General features: G+C 42.6%; 1 protein-coding gene across 1 annotated transcript in view; it reads right to left on the reverse strand.

Moving 5' to 3' along the window:
* LOC129624177 (ATP-binding cassette sub-family C member 4-like) overlaps window positions 1–24,922 on the reverse strand; it is a 164,348-nt gene that overhangs the window by 95,862 nt on the left and 43,564 nt on the right. Inside the window, exons 8-13 of the mRNA XM_055541873.1 lie at window positions 24,057–24,306; window positions 23,508–23,609; window positions 19,036–19,125; window positions 16,360–16,551; window positions 2,152–2,246; window positions 1,842–1,928 (exon numbers count right to left, since the gene is read on the reverse strand). Of these exons, the coding sequence (XP_055397848.1) occupies window positions 1,842–1,928; window positions 2,152–2,246; window positions 16,360–16,551; window positions 19,036–19,125; window positions 23,508–23,609; window positions 24,057–24,306 (816 nt within the window). The remainder of the gene's footprint in view (window positions 1–1,841; window positions 1,929–2,151; window positions 2,247–16,359; window positions 16,552–19,035; window positions 19,126–23,507; window positions 23,610–24,056; window positions 24,307–24,922) is intronic.

Consider the following 24,922-nt stretch of genomic DNA (forward strand, 5'->3'; position numbering starts at 1 on the left):
TTGGTGATGGACAGGGAGGCCTGGTGTGCTGCAGTTCATGGGGTCACAAAGAGTAGGACACAACTGAGCAACTGAAGTGAACTGAACTGATCCTCAAAATTCACAGGTTTCCCCCAAAGACCACCATGAAGGTTCTGGAGATGGGGCTCCTGGGAGGTGAGCAGGTCACAAGTGTACAGCCTGTATTAGTGGGAAGAGCGCCCTGATAAAAGGGGCCCACACGGCTCCCTCACCCTTCCTCACAGGAATCATGCTCTCACCAGACACTGAATCTGTCAGCACCCTGACCTTGGACTTTCCCAGCCTCCAGAACCGAGAAAGATAAATGTCTGTTATTGCTAAGCTTTTGAGCTCTGGTCTCCTTTGACCAGCAGCCTGGATTGTCACAACCCCAGCAAACCAACACAGGACCTGACAGAGAGAATTCCCAAACAGCTTCTCTCTGCTGAACATGCCCCTCTCCTCCAGGTGAAGACGTGCCTCTTGATCTCCTCACAGCCCTGCTTCCTCCTCCCTCCACATCTGTGCTTCTACTCTTCTTCCAGCAAAAGAACTGGGTCCTCTTCTCAGCCTCCACACACTTGCCCAGTCTACAGATTCCCAGGGCACTTCCCACCCAGCCCCAGGCACAGGGAGCTTTCCAACTTCAGTGAAAGCCTCTAGATGCCACTTTCACTTTACATTCAGCATTTCTTATCCTTTATTGAAACCCTCTAAACCCTGACTAGGCTGATCTTTTCCCAATCATCTGTCTTAACAAGCTCCACGTAGAGACAGGTTCCTTAGAGGCAGGATTGAGAGCTGGGCAACCCAGTCTCCCTTATTCTGCCCAGTGTGGGTCCTTCCCCTCTCCTGGGTCATGGTCCTTCTTATAAACTAAGAAGTTTTGTGCAGTAACATCTTTAAGGGCATTTAACTCAGTGCATACAGCAGGGCATTAATAAGTGCAGCTGGAAGGCTCATTGGGTTTTACAAGATGAACAATAGCAAGGGAACTAACTGTGGGGGAGATGTGGAGGCTGCTTCAGAAGAAGTGAGTTCATGCAGCTTTCAAAGACACCAGTCTAGACTCCACCAGAGGCTGTGGTCAGCGTGTGTTAAGACAGAGAAACATCAGATCTTTTCACTTTCAGAAATTCTGTGGCCATGAAAGAACCACAGACAACAAATTCCAGAAACAAAGTGAGAGTCAGGACTTCAGAAAGATTCTAGATACCAAGTTTCAAATTCAAGTCAGTCCTGCATTGTGGATCTATTAATTCTAGCAAGTATCCATGAAGCAGTGTTAAATAACTGCAGTCATACTCAGATGTGTAATAAATCACTCAAATTCTATACTTTATTAAGTATTCCCAAACCCACAGAATAATAAGCATAAATCAACAAGGCATTTCCACAGAAGCCCTATGTTAGTGCTGAAAACTTTGCTTCTAATTTCCTTAAACAAATGATGGAGGAAAAGCACTGGCAGTCAAGTACCAGGTTACCAAGGTCCAATCTCTGATTTAAAACCCGTACATAATCTTCCTTATCCCTGGGGTCTGGATTCATCAACTACAAGTCACAGGGTGAAATCTGCCATCTATTCCTCACTCTCTAAAGCACAGACCCCACTGTCCTCCACACATTGGAATCACCTTCTGTATCTTCTTGTCCTGACCTCAGCATGATGCAAAATTTTTCTATGAAGGATCTTTTATGGAGGGAAGGGAGGGGAAGAAGGGACACCAGGGCAGAACAAGCAGAGTCTCCTGAAGCACAATAGCTTTCCTGAACTCTTTTCCCTCATCTCTACAGGGTTCCTTGAAAGCAGAGATGATAGAAAACAGGAGCAAACTTACTGTTTGAACAAGTGCCTGCTGACTCCTGTATCCACTGCGCTAAGCGGATCGTCCAGAAGGTAGATGTCCGCATCCTGATACACAGCTCTAGAAAATGTAGAGAGACATCAGGAGGAGACACTACACACTCCCTGGGTCTCATCTCTGAATTGTGATGGCGTCCAACAACTCCAGGTTCATTCCAAGAGACCATGGAAAGGACTAAGACCCTACGTCACACAGGCCCATCCAGTGAGCAGGGTCTGTGTGCTCATGTCCACTAGGAGCCACGGAGAAGGAGGGACAGGAAGGCAACTGAAACCCCACTTACCTTGCGAGGCTGACCCGGGCTTTCTGGCCTCCACTCAGCGGAGTTCCTCCATCGCCTATCTCAGTTAGATCTCCATCTTTCAAAAGCTGTAAATCCTATACAGAGATAGAAAAGGGAAAAAAGAAACAGATTTAAAATATGTTCTCCTCCTGTGATCATTAACTTTTAGGATCAGTTCTTCATACAAGTATTTAATCAACAGTAATGGGACTTATTTGATAGTGACTTCATTGTAATTTTTTTTCTCTTGAAAATATACTTTATTTTTTAATATAAATGTATTTATTTTAATTGGAGGCTAATTACTTTACAATATTGCATTGGCTTTGCCATACATCAACATGAATCCACCACGGGTGTACACATACTCCCCATCCTGAACCCCCCTCGCACGTCCCTCCCCATACCATCCCTCTGGGTCATCCCAGTGCACCAGCCCCAAGTATCCTGTATCATGCATCGAACCTGGACTGGCAATTCGTTTCATATACGATATTATATATATATTTCAATGCCATTTTCCCAAATCATCCCACCGTCTCCCTCTCCCACAGAGTCCAAAAGACTGTTCTACACATCTGTGTCTCTTTTTCTGTCTCACATATAGGGTTATCATTACCATCTTTCTAAATTCCATATATGTGCATTAGTATAATGTATTGGTGTTTTTCTTTCTGGTTTACTTCACTCTGCATAATAGGCTCCAGTTTCATCCACCTCATTAGAACTGATTCTAATGTATTCTTTTTAATGATAAAGAATACACAGAAGAACTGTACAAAAAAGATCTTCACGACCCAGATAATCATGATGGTGTGATCACTCATCTAGAGCCAGACATCCTGGAATGTGAAGTCAAGTGGGCCTTAGAAAGCATCACTATGAACAAAGCTAGTGGAGGTGATGGAATTCCAGTTGAGCTATTTCAAATCCTGGAAGATGATACTGTGAAAGTGCGGCACTCAATATGCCAGCAAATATGGAAAACTCAGCAGTGGCCACAGGACTGGAAAAGGTCAGTTTTCATTCCAGTCCCAAAGAAAGGCAATGTCAAACAATGCTCAAACTACTGCACGATTGAACTCATCTCACACACTAGTAAAGTAATGCTCAAAATTCTCCAAGCCAGGCTTCAGCAATACGTTAACCATGAACTTCCAGATGTTCAAGCTGGTTTTAGAAAAGGCAGAGGAACCAGAGATCCAATTGCCAACATTCGCTGGATCATGTAAAAAGCAAGAGAGTTCCAGAAAAACACCTATTTCTGCTTTATTGACTATGCCAAAGCCTTTGACTGTGTGGATCACAATAAACTGGAAAAATTCTGAAATAGATGGGAATACCTGACCAACTGACCTGCCTCTTGAGAAATCTGTATGCAGGTGAGGAAGCAACAGAACTGGACATGGAACAACAGACTGGTTCCAAATATGAAAAGGAGTACATCAAGGCTTTATATTGTCACCCTGCTTATTTAAATTGTATGCAGAGTACATGATGAGAAACGCTGGACTGGAAGAAGCACAAGCTGGAATCAAGATTGCTGGGAGAAATATCAATAACCTCAGATATGCAGATGATACCACCCTTATGGCAGAAAGTGAAGAGGAACTAAAAAGCCTCTTGATGAAAGTGAAAGAGGACAGTGAAAAAGTTGGCTTAAAGCTCAACATTCAGAAAACGAAGATCATGGCATCCAGTCCCATCACTTCATGGGAAATAGATGGGGAAACAGTGGAAACAGTGTCAGACTTTATTTGTTTGGGCTCCAAAATCACTGCAGATGGTGACTGCAGCCATGAAATTAAAAGACACTTACTCCTTGGAAGAAAAGTTATGACCAACCTAGATAGCATATTCAAAAGCAGAGACATTACTTTGCCAACTAAGGTCCGTCTAATCAAGGCTATGGTTTTTCCAGTGGTCATGTATGGATGTGAGAGTTGGACTGTGAAGAAGGCTGAGTGCCAAAGAATTGATGCTTTTGAACTGTGGTGTTGGAGAAGACTCTTGAGAGTCCCTTGGACTGCAAGGAGATCCAACCAGTCCATTCTGAAGGAGATTAGCTCTGGGATTTCTTTGGAAGGAATGATGCTGAAGCTGAAACTCCAGTACTTTGGCTACCTCATGCAAAGAGTTGACTCATTAGAAAAGACTCTGATGCTGGGAGGGATTGGGGGCAGGAGGAGAAGGGGACAACAGAGGATGAGATGGTTGGATGACATCACTGACTCGATGCACGTATGTCTGAGTGAACTCCTGGAGTTGGTGATGGACAGGGAGTCCTGGCGTGCTGAGATTCATGGAGTCGCAAAGAGTCGGACATGACTGAATGACTGAACTGAACTGAATACTCCATTGTGTATATGTACCACAGCTTTCTTATTCATTCGTCTGCTGATGGACATCTATGTTGCTTCCATGTCCTGGCTATTATAAACAGTGCTGTGATGAACAATGGGGTACACGTGTCTCTTTCAATTCTGGTTTCCTCGATGTGTATGCCCAACAGTGGGATTGCTGGGTCATAAGGCAATTCTATTTCCAGTTTTTTAAGGAATCTCCACACTGTTCTCCATAGTGGCTGTACTAGTTTGCACTGTAATCTTGAACATTTAAAAAAAAAAAAAAACTCTCAAGATTTTTCATTTGTTTTCATTCTGTAACTTTTCACAGCATTTATGTATTTGACCATTGTGTGTGTGTGTCTGCTCCATCACGTCTGATTCTTTGCGATCCCACAGACTGTAGCCCACCAGGCTCCTCTGTCCATGGAATTTTCTAGGCAAGATATACCAGAGTGGGTTGCAATCTCCTACTCCAGAGGAGGTTAACCAAGAGATCAAATTCCAGTCTCTTGAGTCTCCTGCATTGCCAGGCGAATTCTTTACCAACACCACCACCTGGAATCTGACCAATGTAACAGATGTTTTGAGAATGGACTATATGCCAGGCTTTGTTCTGGGCTCAATGAATTCACGCATGAAGAAAACAAAGCCCCCAGAGCTTCTTTCCATGTTGGGAGATGGACAATATAGTCAAAGCCTTGGTTTTCCCAGTAGTCATGTATGGATGTGAGAGTTGGACTTTAAAGAAAGCTGAGTGCTGAAGAATTGATGCTTTTGAATTGTGGTGTTGGAGAAGATTCTTGAGAGTCCCTTAGACTGCAAGGAGATCCCACCAATCAATCCTAAAGGAAATCAGTCCTGAATATTCATTGGAAGAACTGATTCTGAGCTGAAAGTCCAATACTTTGGCCACCTAATGTGCAGAAGTAACTCATTGGAAAAGACCCTGATGATGGGAAAGATTGAAGGCAGCAGGAGAAGGGGACGACAGAAGGTGAGATGGTTGGGTGGCATCACTGACTCGATGGACATGAGTTTGAGCAAGCTCTGGGAGCTGGTGATGGACAGGGAAGCCTGGCATGCTGCAGCCCACAGGGTCAAAAAGAGTCAGACATGAATGAGCAACTGAACTAAACTGAACCACATGGTATTGTACTAGAAATCTTAAGACTGCACATAATTATCACTGGACAGATCCTGGCATAGACAAGCAGAGTTTGTGGGAAGTTTCTATTAAACCCCTCAGGCATCAACCTAGGATACACAGCAATACCTTTCTGCCAATGAAACCCTCATTTCTTTGTTTCTACTTCAGCAAATTTGGGGCAGTAGCAAGAGTTACACTCGAGTCTCCCTGATAAACAAGTCACTTGATCTCTCTAAGTCCCACTTTCCTCTCTTTCAAAATGTGCTTCAGAAACAAGAGTCACTAAACTCAAGGATGCTGTGATAACCTAAAGAAGTGTATGAACACACTCCATAAATGGAAACAGGACTGGGATTTATTGTAACTTGCTATTGCTGACTGTTGCATATCTTCTCATCAAACCAAGAGTAGGACCACATTCATAGTGAGGATCACAATATGCAAAGCACGTGACCACAAGGAGTTGAAAGACTGTCTCCACTGTAACCCTTCCTGACAGCTACAGGCACATACAAGTTTCCTGCTCACTCATAGCTTAACTGGGTGTGAAACATGAAAGGCAGAAATTACTGTTTCATGAACATTCATCATTATTTCACGTTTTTTCCCTTTGCTGAGTTTAGAAGTTAATACCATCTACTGCTTTTTTGTTTTCATGAGAAAAAATCAGCCATTTTGAGATAGATTCCCAGCCTTACACATGCACACACATTTTACTATTCCTCTGTTTCACTGTTGATGGTCCTTACAAACTGTTCTGCTTAGTTTTTATGCCTAGATTTTATATTCATTTTGCTTCTTTCTGAGAATAGCACCATTCTGTAGTGCAACAATATCAACCGAGTTCTAGAAAAGGCACCTAAATCCATTCTTTTATTTAGCACGTTCAATTCAGTTCAGTCACTCAGTCATGTCCAACTCTTTGTGATGCCAAGGACTGCAGCATGCCAGGCTTTCCTGTCCATCACCAGCTCCTGAAGCCTACTCAAATTAATGTCCATCACATCGGTGATGCCATGCAACCATCTCATCTTCTGTCATCCCCTTCTGCTCCCTCCATCAATCTTTCCCGGCATCAGGGTCTTTTCCAATGAGTCGGTCCTTTGCATCAGGTGGCCAAAGGATTGGAGCTTCACCATCAGTCCTTCCAATGAATATTCAGTGATCACTCACCTAGAGCCAGACATCCTGGAATCTGAAGTCAAGTGGGCCTTAGAAAGCATCACTATGAACAAAGCTAGCGGAAGTGATGGAATTCCAGTTGAGCTTTTTCAAATCCTGGAAGATGATGCTGTGAAAGTGCTGCACTCAATATGCCAGCACATTTGGAAAACTCAGCAGTGGCCACAGGACTGGAAAAGGTCAGTTTTCATTCCAATCCCAAAGAAAGGCAATGCCAAAGAATGCTCAAATGCCACACAATTGAACTCATCTCACACACTAGTAAAGTAATGCTCAAAATTCTCCAAGCCAGGCTTCAGCAATACGTGAACCGTGAACTTCCTGATAGTCAAACTGGTTTTAGAAAAGGCAGAGGAATTGCCAACATCCACTAGATCAACAAAAAAGCAAGAGAGTTCCAGAAAAACATCTATTTCTGCTTTATTGACTATGCCAAAGCCTTTGACTGTGTGGATCACAATCAACTGTGGAAAATTCTGAAAGAGATGGGAATACCAGACCACCTGACCTGCCTCTTGAGAAATTTGTATGCAAGTCAGGAAGCAACAATTAGAACTGGACATGGAACAACAGACTGGTTCCAAAAAGGGAAAGGAGGACGTCAAGGCTATGTATTGTCACCCTGCTTATTTAACTTATATGCAGAGTGCATCATGAGAAAGGCTGGGCTGGAAGAAGCACAATCCAGAATCAAAATTGCCAGGAGAAATATTAATAACCTCAGATAAGCATATGACACCACCCTTATGGCAGAAAGTGAAGAGGAGCTAAAAAAACCTCTTGATGAAAGTGAAAGGGGACAGTGAAAAAGTTGGCTTAAAGCTCAACATTCAGAAAATGAAGATCACGGCATCTGGTCCCATCACTTCATGGGAAATAGATGGGGAAACAGTGGAAACAGTGTCAGACTTTATTTGTTTGGGCTCCAAAATCACTGCAGATGGTGATTGCAGCCATGAAATTAAAAGACGCTTACTCCTTTGAAGGAAAGTTATGACCAACCTAGATGGCATATTGAAAAGCAGAGACATTACTTTGCCAACAGAGGTCCCTCCAGTCAAGGCTATGGTTTTTCCAGTGGTCATGTATGGATGTGAGAGTTGGACTGTGAAGAAAGCTGAGTACCGAAGAATTGATGTTTTTGAACTGTGGTGTTGGAGAAGACTCTTGAGAGTCCCTTGGACTGCAAGGAGATCCAACCAGTCCATTCTAAAGGAGATCAGTCCTGGGTGTTCTTTGGAAGGAATGATGCTAAAGCTGAAACGCCAATACTTTGGCCACCTCATGTGAAGAGTTGACTCACTGGAAAAGACTCTGATGCTGGGAGGCATTGGGAACAGGAGGAGAAGGGGACAACAGAGGATGAGATGGCTGGATGGCATCGCCGACTCGATGGACATGAGTTTGAGTGAACTCTGGGGGTTGGTGATGGACAGGGAGGCCTTGTGTGCTGTGGTTCGTGCGGTTGCAAAGATTTGTACATGACTGAGTGACTGAACTAAACTAGGATGGACTGATTGGATCTCCATGTAATCCAAGGGACTCTCAAGAGTCTTCTCCAACACCACAGTTCAAAAGCATCAATTCTTCACTCAGCTTTCTTTATAGTCCAGCTCTAACATCCATACATGACTACCGCAAAAACCATAGCTTTGACTATACAAACCTTTGTTAGTAAAGTAACGTCTCTGTGTTTTAATATGCTGTCTAGGTTGGTCATAACTTTTCCTCTAAGGAGCAAGCATCTTTTAATTTCATGGCTGTAGTCACCATCTGCTGTGTTCTGGAAGCCCAAAAAATTAAGTCTCTCACTGTTTCATTACCTCCAGCATAGTTTGGCCTTAGGTCAAGCAACAGGGAGAGAACACAGCCCCGCCTATCAACAGAAAATTGAATTAAAGATTTACTGAACATGGCCCCGCCCATCAGAACAAGACCCAGTTTCCCCTCAGTCAGTCTCTCCCATCAGGAAGCTTCTATAATCCTCTCATCCTTATCCATCAGAGGGCAGACAGAATGAAAACTACAATCACAGAAAACTAACCAAACTGATCACGTGGATCACAGACTTATCTAGCTCAATGAAACTATAAGCTATACCATGTAGGGCCACCCAAGATGGACAAGTCATGACAAAGAGTTCTGACAAAACGTGGTCCACTGGAAAAGGGAATGGCAAACCACTTCAGTATTCTTCCCTTGAGAATCCCTGAACAGTATGAAAAGGCAAAAAGGTATGACACTGAAAGATAAACTCCCCAGGTCGGTAAATGCCGAATATGCTACTGGAAAAGAGTGGAGAAATAACTCCAGCAAGAAAGAAGAGACAGAGCCAAAGCAAAATCAACACCCAGTTGTGGATGTGATGGGTGATGGAAGCAAAGTCTGATGCTGTAAAGAGCTCTGTAAAGAGCATAGGAACCTGGAATGTTAGGTGTATAAATCAGGGCAAATTGGAAGTGGTCAAACTGGAGATGGCAAGAGTGTACATCGACATTTTAGGAATCAGTGAACTATCATGGACTGGAATGGGTGAATTTAACTCAGATGACTATTATATCTACTACTGTGGGCAAGAATCCCTTAGAAGAATTGGAGTAGCCATCATAGTTAACAAAAGAGTCCAAAATGCAGTACTTGGATGCAATCTCAAAAATGAAAGAATGATCTCTGTTAGTTTCCAAGGCAAACCATTCAATATCACAGTAATTCAAGTCTATGCCCTGACCAGTAATGCTGAAGAAGCTTAAGTTGAACGGTTCTATGAAGACCTACAAAACCTTCTAGAACTAACACCCCAAAAAGATGTCCTCTTCATTATTTGGGACTGGAATGCAAAAGTAGGAAGTTAAGAGCTACCTCGATTAACAGGCAAATTTGGCCTTGGAGTACAAAATGAAGCAGGTCAAAGTCTAACAGAGTTTTGTGAAGAGAACACACTGGTCACAGCAAACACCCTCTTTCAACAACACAAGAGAAAACTCTACACGTGGACATCACCAGACAGTCATACCAAAATCAGATTGATTAGCACAGTTAGGGCATAAGAAACAGGCTGTCTCTCTCCCCAAGTCTGACAGGAGAACTTCAAGTATGCTGTTAACTCTGCAAATGGGAAAAATATTTCAGATGATTTGCAATAAAATCCAAGTCAGGCTAATTTCCCAGCCACCATTTTCTGATTCTGTTAAAGGGAAAAGCCTGACTTGAGTATATACTACAATTCCTCCCTCTGACAGGAAGGTGTTCTTATTCACATTATTTTCCTCTAAGAATGTCACCAATTCTCACTGAACAGCAGTCATACAAACTAAAGGCAAACTAGGAAATGGCAATGCAAGTTTGATAACATCCATCCATAAGCACAGCAAGGGGCCTTCAGTGATGGTGGAGACTTACAGTAGAAACTCTGTAGTGGTTATGTGGGCTTGATGTGAGACCCTGCAGAGGAGGGCTGGACTCCAGTCAAACAGCAGGAGCCCTTCCTTCCTTTTTTTTCCATGTGGAATTGCCCCTCCTCTCATGGCCTGTCAATATCCTGCCCATCTTCTGGGCTCAGCCCAAATGCAGTCTCCCATGAAACCATCCTGGACTCATCTCTTCCTGCTGGGTTCCTAAGGCTTTGTTTATATCTCTCATCTCTCATGAAGAACCATCTTATTCTGCTCTATCATTTGTACACATGCATATGACTTCTCTCAACTCCTGGGGGCTAAGATCTGTGCACCAAACTCTGAGCTGGACCCTGACACTAATTATCTCTATTCCTCACAACTACAACCCAGCTACACAGGAAGTACTGGCCCCATTTCACAGATATGGAAACTGAGACTAAGTGAGATCACATCACTGGTCTGAGGATGGTCAGCTGTTAAACAGAAGAGCTGGAATCTGAGCAAGCTCATGGCGGTTCAGAGTCTTTTGCTCTTTCACATCAGGTTGCCCAGCTGGTGACTGAAGAGCATATTTGAAATGAAGACAACACTAAAATAACTCAAGTCTTGAAGGTCTCTATATCTAGACATAGAAGGATCAATCAACTTGTTATCTTATGATTATCAAGGCAATCTGAAAAGAAAATGTTGAATGTGGCAGGAACATGGTAAATATGAGATTAAGTTACAAGTGTACAGGCACCCAAGAGGGGTTTTTAAAGTCAAATGATCTTGTAGAAAAATATTAAACTCGAATTTATCAATGTGATACCTTTAAATATGTACTGCTTAAAAGTTTTTAAAAGTCTTAAAGTGGTTAAAGATAACACACAGACAAATTTTATATACTATATTGCTTGTATTATGATAACAGGATATTTCTATTGTTGATTTATATAATGTACTATGTGGACCCTTCTTCCCTCATAGCTCAATCAGTAAAGAATCTGTCTGCAGTGCAAGAGACCTGGGTTCGTTCTCTAGGTTGGGAAGATTCCCTGGAGAAGGAAATGGCAACCCACTCCAGTATCCTTGCCTGGAAAATCCAAAGGTCAGAGGACCCTGGTGGGCTGCAGTCCATGAGGCTGCAAAGAGTCGGGCATGACTGAGCGACTAACATGTGCACAGCACCTGCAGAAATATCAACTCAAATTATGGAAGTTAAATACTCATACCTTCTGTCTTACATGTCACATTTTATAGCTGGGATTTTACCAAAACCTGGCATGCACTTACTATTAAGAGTTAATTTATTTTCAAAATTATTCTAACATTTATAGAGTGTTTGTTACTTCCCTAGCAACCAGGTACTTTAAAATCACAACTGCATTTCATCCTCGAAACAACCTCAGGAGATTGCTAATAGTATCATCTTCATTTTATAGATGAAGGAACAGGCTTATAAGATTCAGACAATAAGCCAAAACCACACACCTAATAACCAGAGAAACTGAGATCAATCCCTGAGCCTTCTGACTCCTGGACCTTGGAGTTGATGTCACCAGCCTGAATGTTGCCAAATATGATTACTTTAAAACTCACTATTTTATTATAGAAATGAACTTAAAAGTTTATTTCAGTTATATTTAGCATAATATATCTGGCTGTTATTAACATATGGAATATAAGAAATGTTGCTTTTTTTTCCCTCCAGGATATGGGCAGTGGGGAGGGGAGGGAGAATAGTAAGGATAAATCTTTAGTTTTTTCATGTCTGGATGTAGAGAAAGGATCTATAATAGGAACAATGACTACCACTCACTGAACACCTAGCATTTTTGCCTTTCACAGACATGTGTTGCAGCCTTTACAATAATCTCACCACTCCCCCATTTAATAAAAAAGGAAACTGAGACAAACACCTGGAGTTACTACCTAGGACTGTAGGATCATAACTCATTAAGTGGTTCCCAGGTGTTATAAAGACCTTGCTGAAACCTAGCTAATAAGAGTCACAGATGACATTTCAGAGCAGCAGTAAAACTGCCTGGAAACCTTCTGACCCAGTGTCCTCACTTTGGTGCAGAAACTGCAGAGGCTCAGGTAAAAGGATGAGTCCAAAGTGAAAGCAGGCAATTGACAAAGCGGGGCCAGGACTCCCCTCTGTGCTGCTTCTCCTCCCTGGGCCTCCCTTCCTACCAAGGAGTGAATGGGCACAGGGCACCTGACTCCATGTCCCAACCACACAGCAGAAGAGGAACAGTCCATGTTTATAGACATCATGTCACGTACAGAAGAATTGCTGTGCAGCCCAGTCCAGCAGAGCACCTTCCCACCAGAGTCTGTGCCGCACAGATGCCCAGGGTTGGTGAAGCCCCAGAATACTGCATGCATTACTGGTCCAGTCACCCCACATGGCTGCAGCAAAGCATCAGCCTCCGGGGAAAATGCAGAAAGGCAACCACTGTCCCACACCTGCTCTTCTCCAGAGACACCCAAGTGTGGGGAGAAAGAAGGGCTGAGTTTTACCAGAAAGGAAAAGTCGCAAAAGAGACAGCCATACCCTGGCCTGGGTCTCTGGGGTCTGATCATCAGAAGTTGGACGTGATTAAAGTAAGGAAGAAATGCCTGAGATCTGTTTACTCCACACACCACCTTCCACCTTTATCCATCACCTGCTTTTTAAAAAGTTCTTAAAAACTTCCTCAACTGACAGGCAGCACAGCACCATGGACAAGCATGGAGTCTAGAGTTGTGCAGAAATGGACTGAACTTTATCTACAAATGTTAAAGTGAGCTGTTTCATCCTCCAAGCCTCAGTTTTATCAATAATAAAATAAAGATGAGAACATCAAGGACACTCATAAAGAATTGATAATGAAGACACCTTTTCATGTGGGTGCATGCACCTATGTAAGAGACAGAAATTATTTTCACGTGGACTCTGCATAAACAGGAGCTATTGTCTCTGGTTTTACATTTGCTTCCCCTTATTTTCTTATGCAGTATAAACACCATTTAGTAAAAATCTAGCTCATCCCTGACAACTTGACATAATTTCTGAAAAAGCACAATCTCCCATCAACAATAACCCTGGAGAAAGAAATCAGACCATTAAACATGCAATTCTGTTTGTCTACATCATTATAAAATATTACTCACCTGATACAATCTATGATGTTCAATCCATTGTTCAAGCAAAATTACTATTTCCTCAGAAAGTGGTCTAGATGCTTTAACACCATGCCTTTGAGAGTCCATCCTAGCCTTTTACTCACAGTACAAAACAACAGTCAGATGTCCAGACTGCACTGAACAGACTCAGGGAAAGCCCTTTAATATAGATTTTTATAACCCAAGAAAGTAACATACTATTTATCAGTATTTACATTTTTTTTTGTTTTTTGCCAAGTTTTACTCTTCTATCAGGTAAATCCTTATCTCTCCTTGCTATTTTCTGGAACTCTGTGTTCAGTTGGGTATAGCCTCCTTAAGTGAACAATGCAAAAAAAAAAAAAAAAAAATAGAGGAAAACAATAGAATGGGAAAGTCAAAGGATCTCTTCAAGAAAAATTAAAGACATCAAGGCAACATTTCATACAAGGATGGGCACAATAAAGGACAGAAACAGTTAATGACCTAATAGAAGCAGAAGAGATTAAGAAGAGGTGGCAAGAATATGCAGAACTATACAAAAAAGGCCTTAATGACCTGGATAATCACGATGGTGTGATCAGCTAGAGTCAGACATCCTGGAGTGTGAAGTCAAGTGGGCCTTAGGAAGCTTTAATATGAACAAAGCTAGTAGAGGAGATGGAATTCCAGCTAAACTATTTAAAACCCTAAAAGATGATGCTATTAAAGTGCTGCAGTCAATATGTCAGCAAATTTGGAAAACTCAGCAGTGGCTACAAGACTGTAAAACATAACTTTTCATTTTAATCCCAAAGAAGGACAACGCCAAAGAATTTTCAAACTATCATACAACTGTGCTCATTTCACATGCAAGCAAGGTGATGCTCAAAATCTTTCAAGCTCGGCTTCAGGAATACATGAACCGAGAACTTCCACTTACAAGCTGGATTTAGAAAAGACAAAAGAACCAGAGATCAAATTGCCTACATTTGCTGGATCATAGAGAGAGCAAGGGAATTCCAGAAAAACATCTACTTCTTCATTGACTATGTTAAAAGCTTTTGACTGTGTGGATCACAACAAACTGTGGAAAATTCTTAAAGAGATGAGAATACCAGATGGGAATACTGCCTCCTGATAAATCTGTATGCAAGCCAAGAAGCAACAGTTAGAACAAGACATGGAACAATGGTCTGTTCAAAATTGGGAAAGGAGTATGTCAGGGCTGTATATTGTTGCCCTGCTTATTTAATTTATATGCAAAGTACATCATGCAAAATGCTGGGCTGGATGAAGCACAAGTTAGTATCAAGATTTTCAGCAGAAACCTCAGATATGCAGATGATACCATGCTAATGGCAGAAAGCAAAGAGAAACTAAAGAGCCTCTTGATGAGGGTGAAAGAGGAGAGTGAAAAAGCTGGCTTAAAACTCAACATTGCAAAAAATAAGATCATGGCATCCATTTCCATCACTTCATGGCAAATAGAAGGGGAAAAAGTGGAAACAGTGACAGACTGCATTTTCTTAGGCTCCAAAATCACTGCAGATGGTAATTGAAGCCATGAAATTAAAAGACGCTTGCTCCTTGGAAGAAAAGCTATGAAAAACATAGAATATTAAAAAGCAGAGACATCACTTTGTCAACAAAGGTCCATACAGTCAAAGCTATGGTTTTTCCAGTAGTCATGTATGGATATAGGAGTTGGACCATAAAGAAGGCTGAGCATGGAAGAATTGATCCTTTTGAACTCTGGTGCTGGAGAAGACTCTTGAGAGTCTCTTGGACTGCAAGGAGATCCAACCAGTCCATCCTAAAGGGAATTAACACTGAATATTCATTGGAAGGACTGATGCTAAAGCTCCAATATTTTGGCCATCTGATGCAAAGAGCCAACTCATTGGAAAAGACCCTGATGCTGGGAAACACTGAGGGCAAGAGGAGAAAGGGGCAACCAACAGAGGATGAGATGGTTGGATGGCATCACCTATTCAATGGACATGAATCTGAGCAAACTCTGAGATATAGGGAATTTGGAGGACAAGGAAGCCTGGAGTGCTGTAATCCATGGGATCGCAAAGGGTCAGACACAGCTTAGCAACTGAACAACAACATCAGGTAAATTCAGTTCTCATCATTTATTTGCTGATTTCATCTAAATCCCAATCTAGAGTTAAATATTCATGCTGCCATTTTCTATAAAATACCATGCCATTTCTGAAAACATCTCTCCCCCAGTGAAACAATGTAGTATTAAGAAGAAATTTTTAATTATTCCATTTTCTTTAAATAATAAACTACAAGTGAAAAGTGAAGTGGAGAGAGAAACCTACAAACTGAAAGTGACTAAGGAGGCATCAACCAAGTGCAATGGACCAACCTCATATGGAGTCTGATTTCAACAATGGTGAAGGGGATTTCTCAGTGAGATGATTCATAATATGTAAGCACAGACTACAAGTTTGATGATATTCAGGAATTTGGGTTATTTTTAGGTTCAATAATGTAGTGATTTTTATTTTTTTCCTCAAAGGTTTCCCTATCGTTTAGAGAAAACTAATGGAATGCTTACAGAGGAACTGATCTGAGGTCTAGGATCTGCTCCACAATACTCTGGGGTGGGGGTGGGTCTGGCAGAGGGCAGGTGGCAGGGAGACTGGCCACCAGATGCTCCTGGCTGAAGCTGGGTACATGAGGGTTCATTACACTGTGCTCTCTATTTTTACAAATTTTGTAATTGTCTATTAAAAAAAGAAGTTAAAAGGGACTGAAACTTCACAAAATGACACAATCACTCTCCAACCCCACAAAAAAGGCATTCTGTAAGTGTCGTTATCTCATTAGAATTACCACAGCAGCGTATGTGCCTACATGTCTACCTGGAACACCAGATTAAAATAGTAAGCCACAATCAAAAGATTTTTCAAATTAAACAGTAAAATTTTCCACAAACCTTATAGTTTAAACTAACAGTATCACTGTTTAAAATTCGAGTACGTGCAACTCAAAAGTCTTTACTCACCTCTTCCAAAGAACAAGCCCTTATTACTTCTTCATATCGTTCTTTTTCATATTTCTTCCCAAATAAAATGTTACTCCTCACAGTTCCTGAGAACACCCAGGGCTGCTGAGAAACATACGCGATCCTCCCGTGCACGTTGAGCTTCCCCTGGCTTGGGGGCAGCTCCCCCAGCACAGCGCTTAACAGTGACGACTGGAACAGATGGCAACACACACACGTGAACAGGGTGCACTCAGGACAGGACATGACCCACAGCACAGCAGACCCCACCCTGGTGCTAGATAAAAGATAGAACCCTTTTGTTCAGAACAGGATAAACTATAGCTCTGGCAGATGGAATAAAAAATAAAAATGAAAGAAAAAAAAACAGGAAAATAGCATTATTGGTCAATGTAAACTAATGCTTGATAAGGAATATTAATAGTATAAACAATCTACTCTGCCTGAGTTTCCCCCAAATGAAGTTCTACTAAGGAAAGACTGCAAGGAGATCCAACCAGTCCATTCTAAAGGAGATCAGCCCTGGGTGTTCTTTGGAAGGACTGATGCTGAAGCTGAAACTCCAGTACTTTGGCCACCTCATGCGAAGAGTTGACACATTGGAAAAGACTCTGATGCTGGGAGGGATTGGGGGCAGGAGGAAAAGGAGACGACAGAGGATGAGATGCTGGATGGCATCACTGACTCGATGGACGTGAGTTTGAGTGAACTCCAGGAGATGGTGATGGATAGGGAGGCCTGGCATGCTGCGATTCATGGGGTTGCAAAGAGTCGGACACGACTGAGCGACTGAATTGAACTGAACTGAAGAATGTTTAACATCCTTCACCAGCTGAGCAGCCCGGCAGGATTTGTAGTTCATGTATCTGATGTTTAGTGTTTTGGTTCCTGTATCTGGGCATCCTTTATTTGACAAACACTTGTTCTGAAAAAGCTATGGGTGAATAATATATCCAAAGATGATTATTTAAGAGAATTCTAAAGTGAGTCATGCATTCAGAGTAAAAGTCCACCACAAGGGAAATCATCACCCTCTCGTGTATACATCGTGCACTTAGATTTCTGCATTGTGTTCAGTTCAGTTCAGTTCAGTCGCTCAGTCATGTCCGACTCTTTGTGACCCCATGAACTGTAGCACTCCAGGCCTCCCTGTCCATCACCAACTCCTGGAGTTTACCTAAACTCATGTCCATTGAGTCGGTGATGCCATCCAACCATCTCATCCTCTGTCATCCCCTTCTCCTCCTGCCCTCAATCTTTCCCAGCATCAGAGTTTTTTCAAATGAGTCAGTTTTTCACATCAGGTGGCCAAAGATCAGCTTCAACATCAGTCCTCCCAATGAACACCCAGGACTGATCTCCTTTAGGATGGACTGGTTGGATCTTCTTGCAGTCTAGGGGACTTTCAAGAGTCTTCTCCAACACCACAGTTCAAAAGCATCAATTCTTCGGTGCTCAGCTTTCTTTATAGTCCAACTCTCACATCCATACATGACTACTGGAAAAACCATAGCCTTGACTAGATGGATCTTTATTGACAATGTCTCTGCTTTTTAATATACTGTCTAGGTTGGTCATAACTTTCCTTCCAAGGAGTAAGCCTCTTTTAATTTCATGGCTGCAATCACCATCTGCAGTGATTTTGGAGCCCAAAAAAATAAAGTCAGCCACTGTTTCCCCATCTATTTGATGGGACCAGATGCCATAATCTTAGTTTTCTGACTAAGTGCCCATGCACACATCCTTCAAATCTTGTTTTAATTAATTTATGTATTTATTTGTTTTGGGCTGTTCTAGCTCTTCATTGCTTCTTGGGCTTTTCTCTAGTTGTGGTAACTAGGGAATACTCTCTAGCTGTGGTGAGCAGGCTTCTCACTGCAGGGGCTTCTCTTGTTGTGGAGCATGGGCTCTAGAGCCCATGCTCATTAGTTAATGGCACACAGGCTAGGTTGCCCCACGGCATGTAGGATCTTCCCAGACTAGGGATTAAACTTGTGTCTCCTGCCTTGGTAGGTGAACTCTTTACCACCGAGCCACAGGGAAGTGCATCCTTTAAATCTCGTTTCCCATACAGATGTGGGGTATCTGTGCTCACGCTGAGAACCACCAGAGTTCTCACCACATGGCTGAAATAATCTGCCTGTGTATCTGTCTCACCTGAGAACCTGCTTGCCTCTAGACAGCAGAGACACTGGGATCTTGCTCATGTCTGTGTCTTCAGCTCCAGCCTGTGGCTGCACATTCACTACACGAACACTGACACGACCGAGTCGTCACATGAGGAAATGCTCAGAGCTTCCAGGAAAAGACTGCACCACCTCCAGACTTCCTGGAGGGACCACTGTGACAAAAAGTCCCCACTGCCTCATTCTGTCCGGAACAGCTGTCACATAAATAATCTCCTTCACTGAGGCGTCCATATTCCCCACAAGCTGTTCTCAACTGTGCCTTGTGAAGCACCAAGAAAGAAAACACAGTGTGTGTTTCTCCACATTCATTTGACACGAAACCTTCCTGAAAAACTAATGTTCCATGGAACATACCTAGAGAAACACTGTTCTAGACACACCCAATTCAAACTGTGTCACACTTGTCTCTGGGCTCTACTCTGAGAATTTAACAGGGGCTGCGGCAAAGCATCAACCTTTTGTGATGACAAAAGGCATCACAACTTACCTTTCCTGCTCCCACAGGTCCGACCACAGCTAACAGTTCACCGGGTCTGACGGTAAAGGAAAGGCCTTGGAGGGTTGGGGTTTCTGATGCCTGCAAATTAAAGTTTATAAAAATGTATCCATTTCAATAAAATAACACGCATTACTTCAGGGAGTGAAGAAAAATAACATAACAGTCACTGATATGCTAATGTAGCCCACATTTTTCTCCTTCCTGTTTCAAGATACTCTGTCCTTGAGGCCTTTTCTTTCAATTGTATCTCTGTAGGGGTTGAAGCAGTTTTAGTTGTCTTTAGGAAGATGCCTTCTTTTACCAGATTCCCTTAAAGACAGAGCTCTGAACACCCAGAGAATTTTATAAGTAAAAATGACAAGGGAACTGATTGAAATACAAACTGAATGATGCACACTAGCTTGCTAAAATAATGTACTTAATAGAATATTCAGTATGGGGGATTTTTAATCATAAGTTTTAATCATGACCCTTAGTTTTAACTATCTCATTAATCTCCACAAGGTTGCAGCATAAGTATCTGGCATGCCTGGCCCTTTAATAAATAATTTGAAATCACTAATCTCTCCATTTTCATTTGATCAGGAATAAGCCTCAGTAATGCAAAGCAAGCAAAGGGGCACTTATATGATAAAGTCACTCCTGGTAAATTAAGGCTTATACATAATGGTCAAAGCTCTAATTTAATACCAATAACAAAAAATGGGGAATGAAGAAGTTAATTATGACATCATGGATTAAGTTTATATGTGTTACATGCATTACCTGTCCTGGCTAAACAGGGGCAATAAATTACTTCTACTATAAGAAAAATGAAAAGAAGAAAAATGAAGGTACATGTGACAGCACATGTGACGCAACGTGAAAGAGGAGAAACTACTCATCATGCCAATGACATGTCACATTCCTGACAGACTTAAGGGTATGTGTGTCTTTAGATATAAGACAATTAAGAAAATTCTTAACAACTGCTAATGCTTAAAAAAAAAAAAATAGTGGTTACACTAGATTAGTAAAAGGCCCAAACAACTAAAAGCACAGAATTTGGATTAAAAGTCTGGATAATCTTCAAAATGAAAAATTTCTCTGGAAAGAACTTAACTAATTATAGACATCTAAAAAAAATTACAGTTATTTTTCATCACCAAAAAACTAACCCAAAATTTTATTAATATAGGAATTATAAATCTATCCAGATTTTAAAATATGAGAAATATTTTTTAAGCTTCTCCACTCCTTCTTGTATGACATTTAGGGTTCCTATTTTACTACTTTTCACTCAGGTATGACAGCAAAACAATGAACCACATACCATCACCATCCCTGTCCCCTCCTCTCATAGTTTGTCAGGACAGGACAGAGTGGCCCTCCCTGTTCAGGCTTCAGGCAGGCACTGCTCTGCCATGACCAGAAATGAGCAGCACTCAACAGCTCAGAGGTACTGGGTCCCCTCCCCTCCTGGTTACCCAGGTTCAGGTGACACTGACTCAAAAAGGATCATCAGCTGAGCCCTCACTCTGTGAAGACACAGTTGGAAACCCCTGTCCCATGAGATCTGGAGGCTCACACAGAACCGTTTATATTAGAGCTTAAAGACTGAGACCAAGTCCCACCATTTCATGAATGGAACCTGGGTCCCTGAGACATGTCCCTACCTGCCAACCTGGCTGTCTAGGGGAGCAGGTTATAGAGCTCATGTCTACCTCCTGCCTCCCAACCCAGCAGGGGCTTTATTCAGACTCAACGTCTCTCCAAAACCCCCAATATATGTGCCCCTCCCCTTTCAAGAGCTCTCTCACCCATGACCTAACCTGACAACCCTAATTACTCATGACACAGTCCTCCATAAGCAATTCCAGAACAACGGTATATGGTGTTCTGGACTACCCAGATGGCTCAAGTGGTAAAGAATCTGCCTGCCAATGCAGGAGACTCAGGCAGGAAATGCAGGTCCAGAAGATCCCCTGGAGGAGGAAATGACAACCTACTCCATTCTTGCCTGGATAATCCCATGGACTGGGGAGTCTGGAAGGCTACAGTCTATGGAGTTGCAAAGAGTTGGACAAGACTTAGCAACTGAATATATGCACACACACTACAGTGCAAAATGCACAAAAGTCTGAGAACATGTTATTAAGTTCTTAAAGGAACAAAATCACTCATTCTGAAATGCTCAATAGTTTGATACAAAAGAAATTTAGTAATCGGTCATTCAAACCATGTGTTATATTTGGCAAAACTAATACAATTATGTAAAGTTTAAAAATAAAATTAAATTAAAAAAAAAAAAAAACACAAACCATGTGTTAGTGTTCACAGAGACTGCTGCTGCTGCTGCTAAGTCGTTTCAGTTGTGTCTGACTCTATGCGACCCCATGGATGGCAGCCCACCAGGCTCCCCAGTCCCCGGGATTCTCCAGGCAAGAACACTGGAGTGGGTTGCCATTTCCTTCTCCAATGCATGAAAGTGAAAAGTGAAACCGAAGTCGCTCAGTCATGTCCGACTCTTAGCGACCCCATGGACTGCAGCCTTCCAGGCTCCTCCTTCCATGGGATTTTCCAGGCAAGAGTACTGGAGTGGGGTGCCATTGCCTTCTCACAGAGACTAGTCTTTACAATGGAATTTTAGTGGTGCTTTCCAGAAATGCTTCAAGTGGATTTTGACAAGAAATTCCAAGCAGGAGTTAAATCTACAGTATTAAGGTAGGAGAAGCTGTCAGGGTAGGTCAGGTGCCTTGTGTGAGTTTCCATGTGCAAAAGGTGAAAGGATGTGGTTTTACGTATTTGGGAACCTCCTACTATTTTGGGCTTTCCTGGTAGCTCAGATGGTAAAGAATCTGCCTGCAGTGCAGGAGACCCCGGGTTCGATCTCTGGGTTGGGAAGATACCCTGGAGATGGGAATGGCAACTCACTCCAGCATTCTTTCCTGCAAAATTCCATGGACAGAGGATCCTGCTGGGCTATAGTTCATGGGGTAAGGAATCGAACAAGACTGAGTGACAAACACTTTCACTTTTCACTGTTTTGTTGGTGGGAACAATAAGTGCTGAGTCAGAAGTAGATGAACACAATGCAGGTGGCAGAACAGAGTCGCAGGCATGAAAAGAAAGGACAAGTCTATAGCACCTGGACATGTGCTCTATGGTCCCCACTCTGACAGCAGCCAGGCTCCTTGGCTCTGCTCCGGATGGAGGCGCCTCCTCTCTGAGTCCCTCCAACCCTGGGGGTGGGAGCAGCTTCCTGCCTTTGCTCATCCCTGGGTTGTCTCAAACACCACCATTTGTCCTTTCTGTCCCCTCTTTTTTTATCATCTATGTAACTAATTCTCTGTAGGAATTCCCTCTCCTGTTGTCTGGGTTCTGTTTTCCCAACTAATTCACACTGATACAGGAGGATGTGCATAGAGGGCCACAGAACCAGGGGTAGGGGGAGCATTCCAGTTTGTTGATAAAGGGCCTGTACCGGGTGTGCAATATTGACAACTTATTGAAAGTAGATCTTGTTGATTTTTATGTTTGCCTGAACATGGTAAATAAACAAAGTGTTGGAAAATTGCCAGTTTTCCCTGTTTCCACACACTGCAACCTTTTAACTAGGAATTACTGATACTCACCATGCCCACCTGCTGTCTCCTCCTGTCCTGGCTGCCACCAAAGTATCCAGAACCATTCAGAAGCTCAGGATGGGGTAGCCCCCACCCTGCTGCTAAGTCGCTTCAGTCGTGTCCGACTCTGTGTGACCCCATAGACGGCAGCCCACTAGGCTCCCCCATCCCTGGGATTCTCCAGGCAAGAATACTGGAGTGGGTTGCCATTTCCTTCTCCAATGCATGAAAGTGAAAAGTGAAAGTGAAGTCACTCAGTCTTGTCCATCTCTTCGCGACCCCATGGACTGCAGCCTACCAGGCTCCTCCATCCATGGGATTTTCCAGGCAAGAGTACTGGAGTAAAGTACTGGAGCAAAGGCAGGGGTGCCATTGCCTTCTCCCGGCCCCCACCCTACCCCACAGCAAAGATCCAAATCACAGCCTCACTCATCATGTAATAGAGATACTCTGTGAACATTAGTATACAAAAACAAATGCATACCTATTCCCCAAAGCATCTGGTTTGTAACAACTAGCTATGTATTTGTTAGTTAACCCATTCCACACTGCAGCATTTTGTCCAATCCTATAAATTCTAACATTACATGTACTTTAAGTTCAAACCGTGCTAACACTTTGAAAGCTTTTTTTGAAAATGAGGTAGAGAGCAACATATCAAATGTCTTAGGCTGATTTTATACTTCATCTCCATTAACTGAAAACTTTATTCCTGATTTTGAGAATTTTTATAACATGCTTCCAGCAAATGAGCAAGTCACATTTGACACCATGGGTAAAAATCTCAAAATCCCCCGTAATCTGTGTCACAGTTGTCTTTTAGCAGTCTTGATCTTGGAATGGAGGATTTGTTACCTTATTCCAAAAAGCAGTGAAATCTTGCAGGTTCACAATCGTTTTACCATCTGATGGCAGCTGAGGGAGGAGTTGTGGTATCTCATCAAGTAATAGAAAATTCTACAGAAAAAGGAAGATATATTGTTAAACTTCAGGAACAAGGTACAGGCAAAAATAATTGCTTTCCTGAAATTTTCAATGAAAACTTTACACAGGGACTTCCCTGGTGGTCTTAAGAATCTGCCTGCCAGGGCAGGGGACACAGGTTTTATTCTGATCCCTGAAGACACCACAAGCTGCAGAGCAACTAAGCCCACACACCAAAACTGCTGAAGGTCAGGAACCTAGAGTCAGCATTCCACAACAAAGAGTAGCCCCACCTAATCGGAACAATGAAGATGCAATGCAGCAAAAGAAAGAGAGAAGAGAGGGAACATTTTGGAACAACTGCCAGTTTTGGCACTGAGAGAATTAAATCTCATCTAACTGGAACCTGGTGACACCAAATAAAAGGAAGTAGTTTACAAAAATCCACCTACAACTTTAAAAAAAGTTGTGTCACCAAACCTTGATTCTTTGGATGCTGACAAAAGACTCTGCCACCTTCTCAACAGCCATGGGGAAGTAGAGGGTACTCGAGAACCGCAGAGCCTCGAACAGCGTCACCACCACAAACACTTGGCTGGCTGTGATCACATTGTCAAGCCGCACGTTGGTGAGGAAGGTGACAAAAATCATGATTTTGCTCACAGCGAAAAATGATGCCAAATTCATTCCCCGAAGGCAAGAACTTCTCAGAATCTTATATAGTTCCCTCCTGGAAAAGAGTGTAGGAAATAGGTTTTAGAAGAAGCATAGACAGTCAAGTCATGAATTCAAGTGCTCTGTGTAAGGGGTCCCTTTCTAGGGAGTGGACACAGATTAAGATAAACCATCCCTCACGTCCTGGAGACACTACACAGTGCACACCCGTGGATCTGCCCCAACACCAGGACCACACACTTAGTCACCACTTCACTCTCTCAACTAATTGGAGCCTGTGTTGTTGTCGTTTGTTGTTCAGTCACTCAGTCACGTCCAACTCGTTGCAACCCCGTGGACTCTATCTCCTGGATCTTGCTCAAACTCATGTCCATTGAGTCGGTGATGCCATCCAACTGTCTCATCCTCTGCCATCCCCTTCTCCTCCTGCCTTCCATTTTTCCCAGCATCATGGTCTTTTCTAATGAGTTGGCTCTTGGCACCAGTGGCCAAAGTATTGGAGCTTCAGCTTCAGCTTCAGCATCAGTCCTTCCAATGAATATTCAGGGTTGATTTCCTTTAGCATTGACTGGTTTGATTTCCTTGCAGTCCAAGGGACTCTCAAGAGTCTTCTCCAGCACCACAGTTCAAAAGAATCAATTTTTCAGCACTTAAGTTTTCTTTATGGTTCA

This window comes from Bubalus kerabau, chromosome 12 (genome assembly GCF_029407905.1).
Source record: "Bubalus kerabau isolate K-KA32 ecotype Philippines breed swamp buffalo chromosome 12, PCC_UOA_SB_1v2, whole genome shotgun sequence".
NCBI lineage: Eukaryota > Metazoa > Chordata > Mammalia > Artiodactyla > Bovidae > Bubalus > Bubalus kerabau.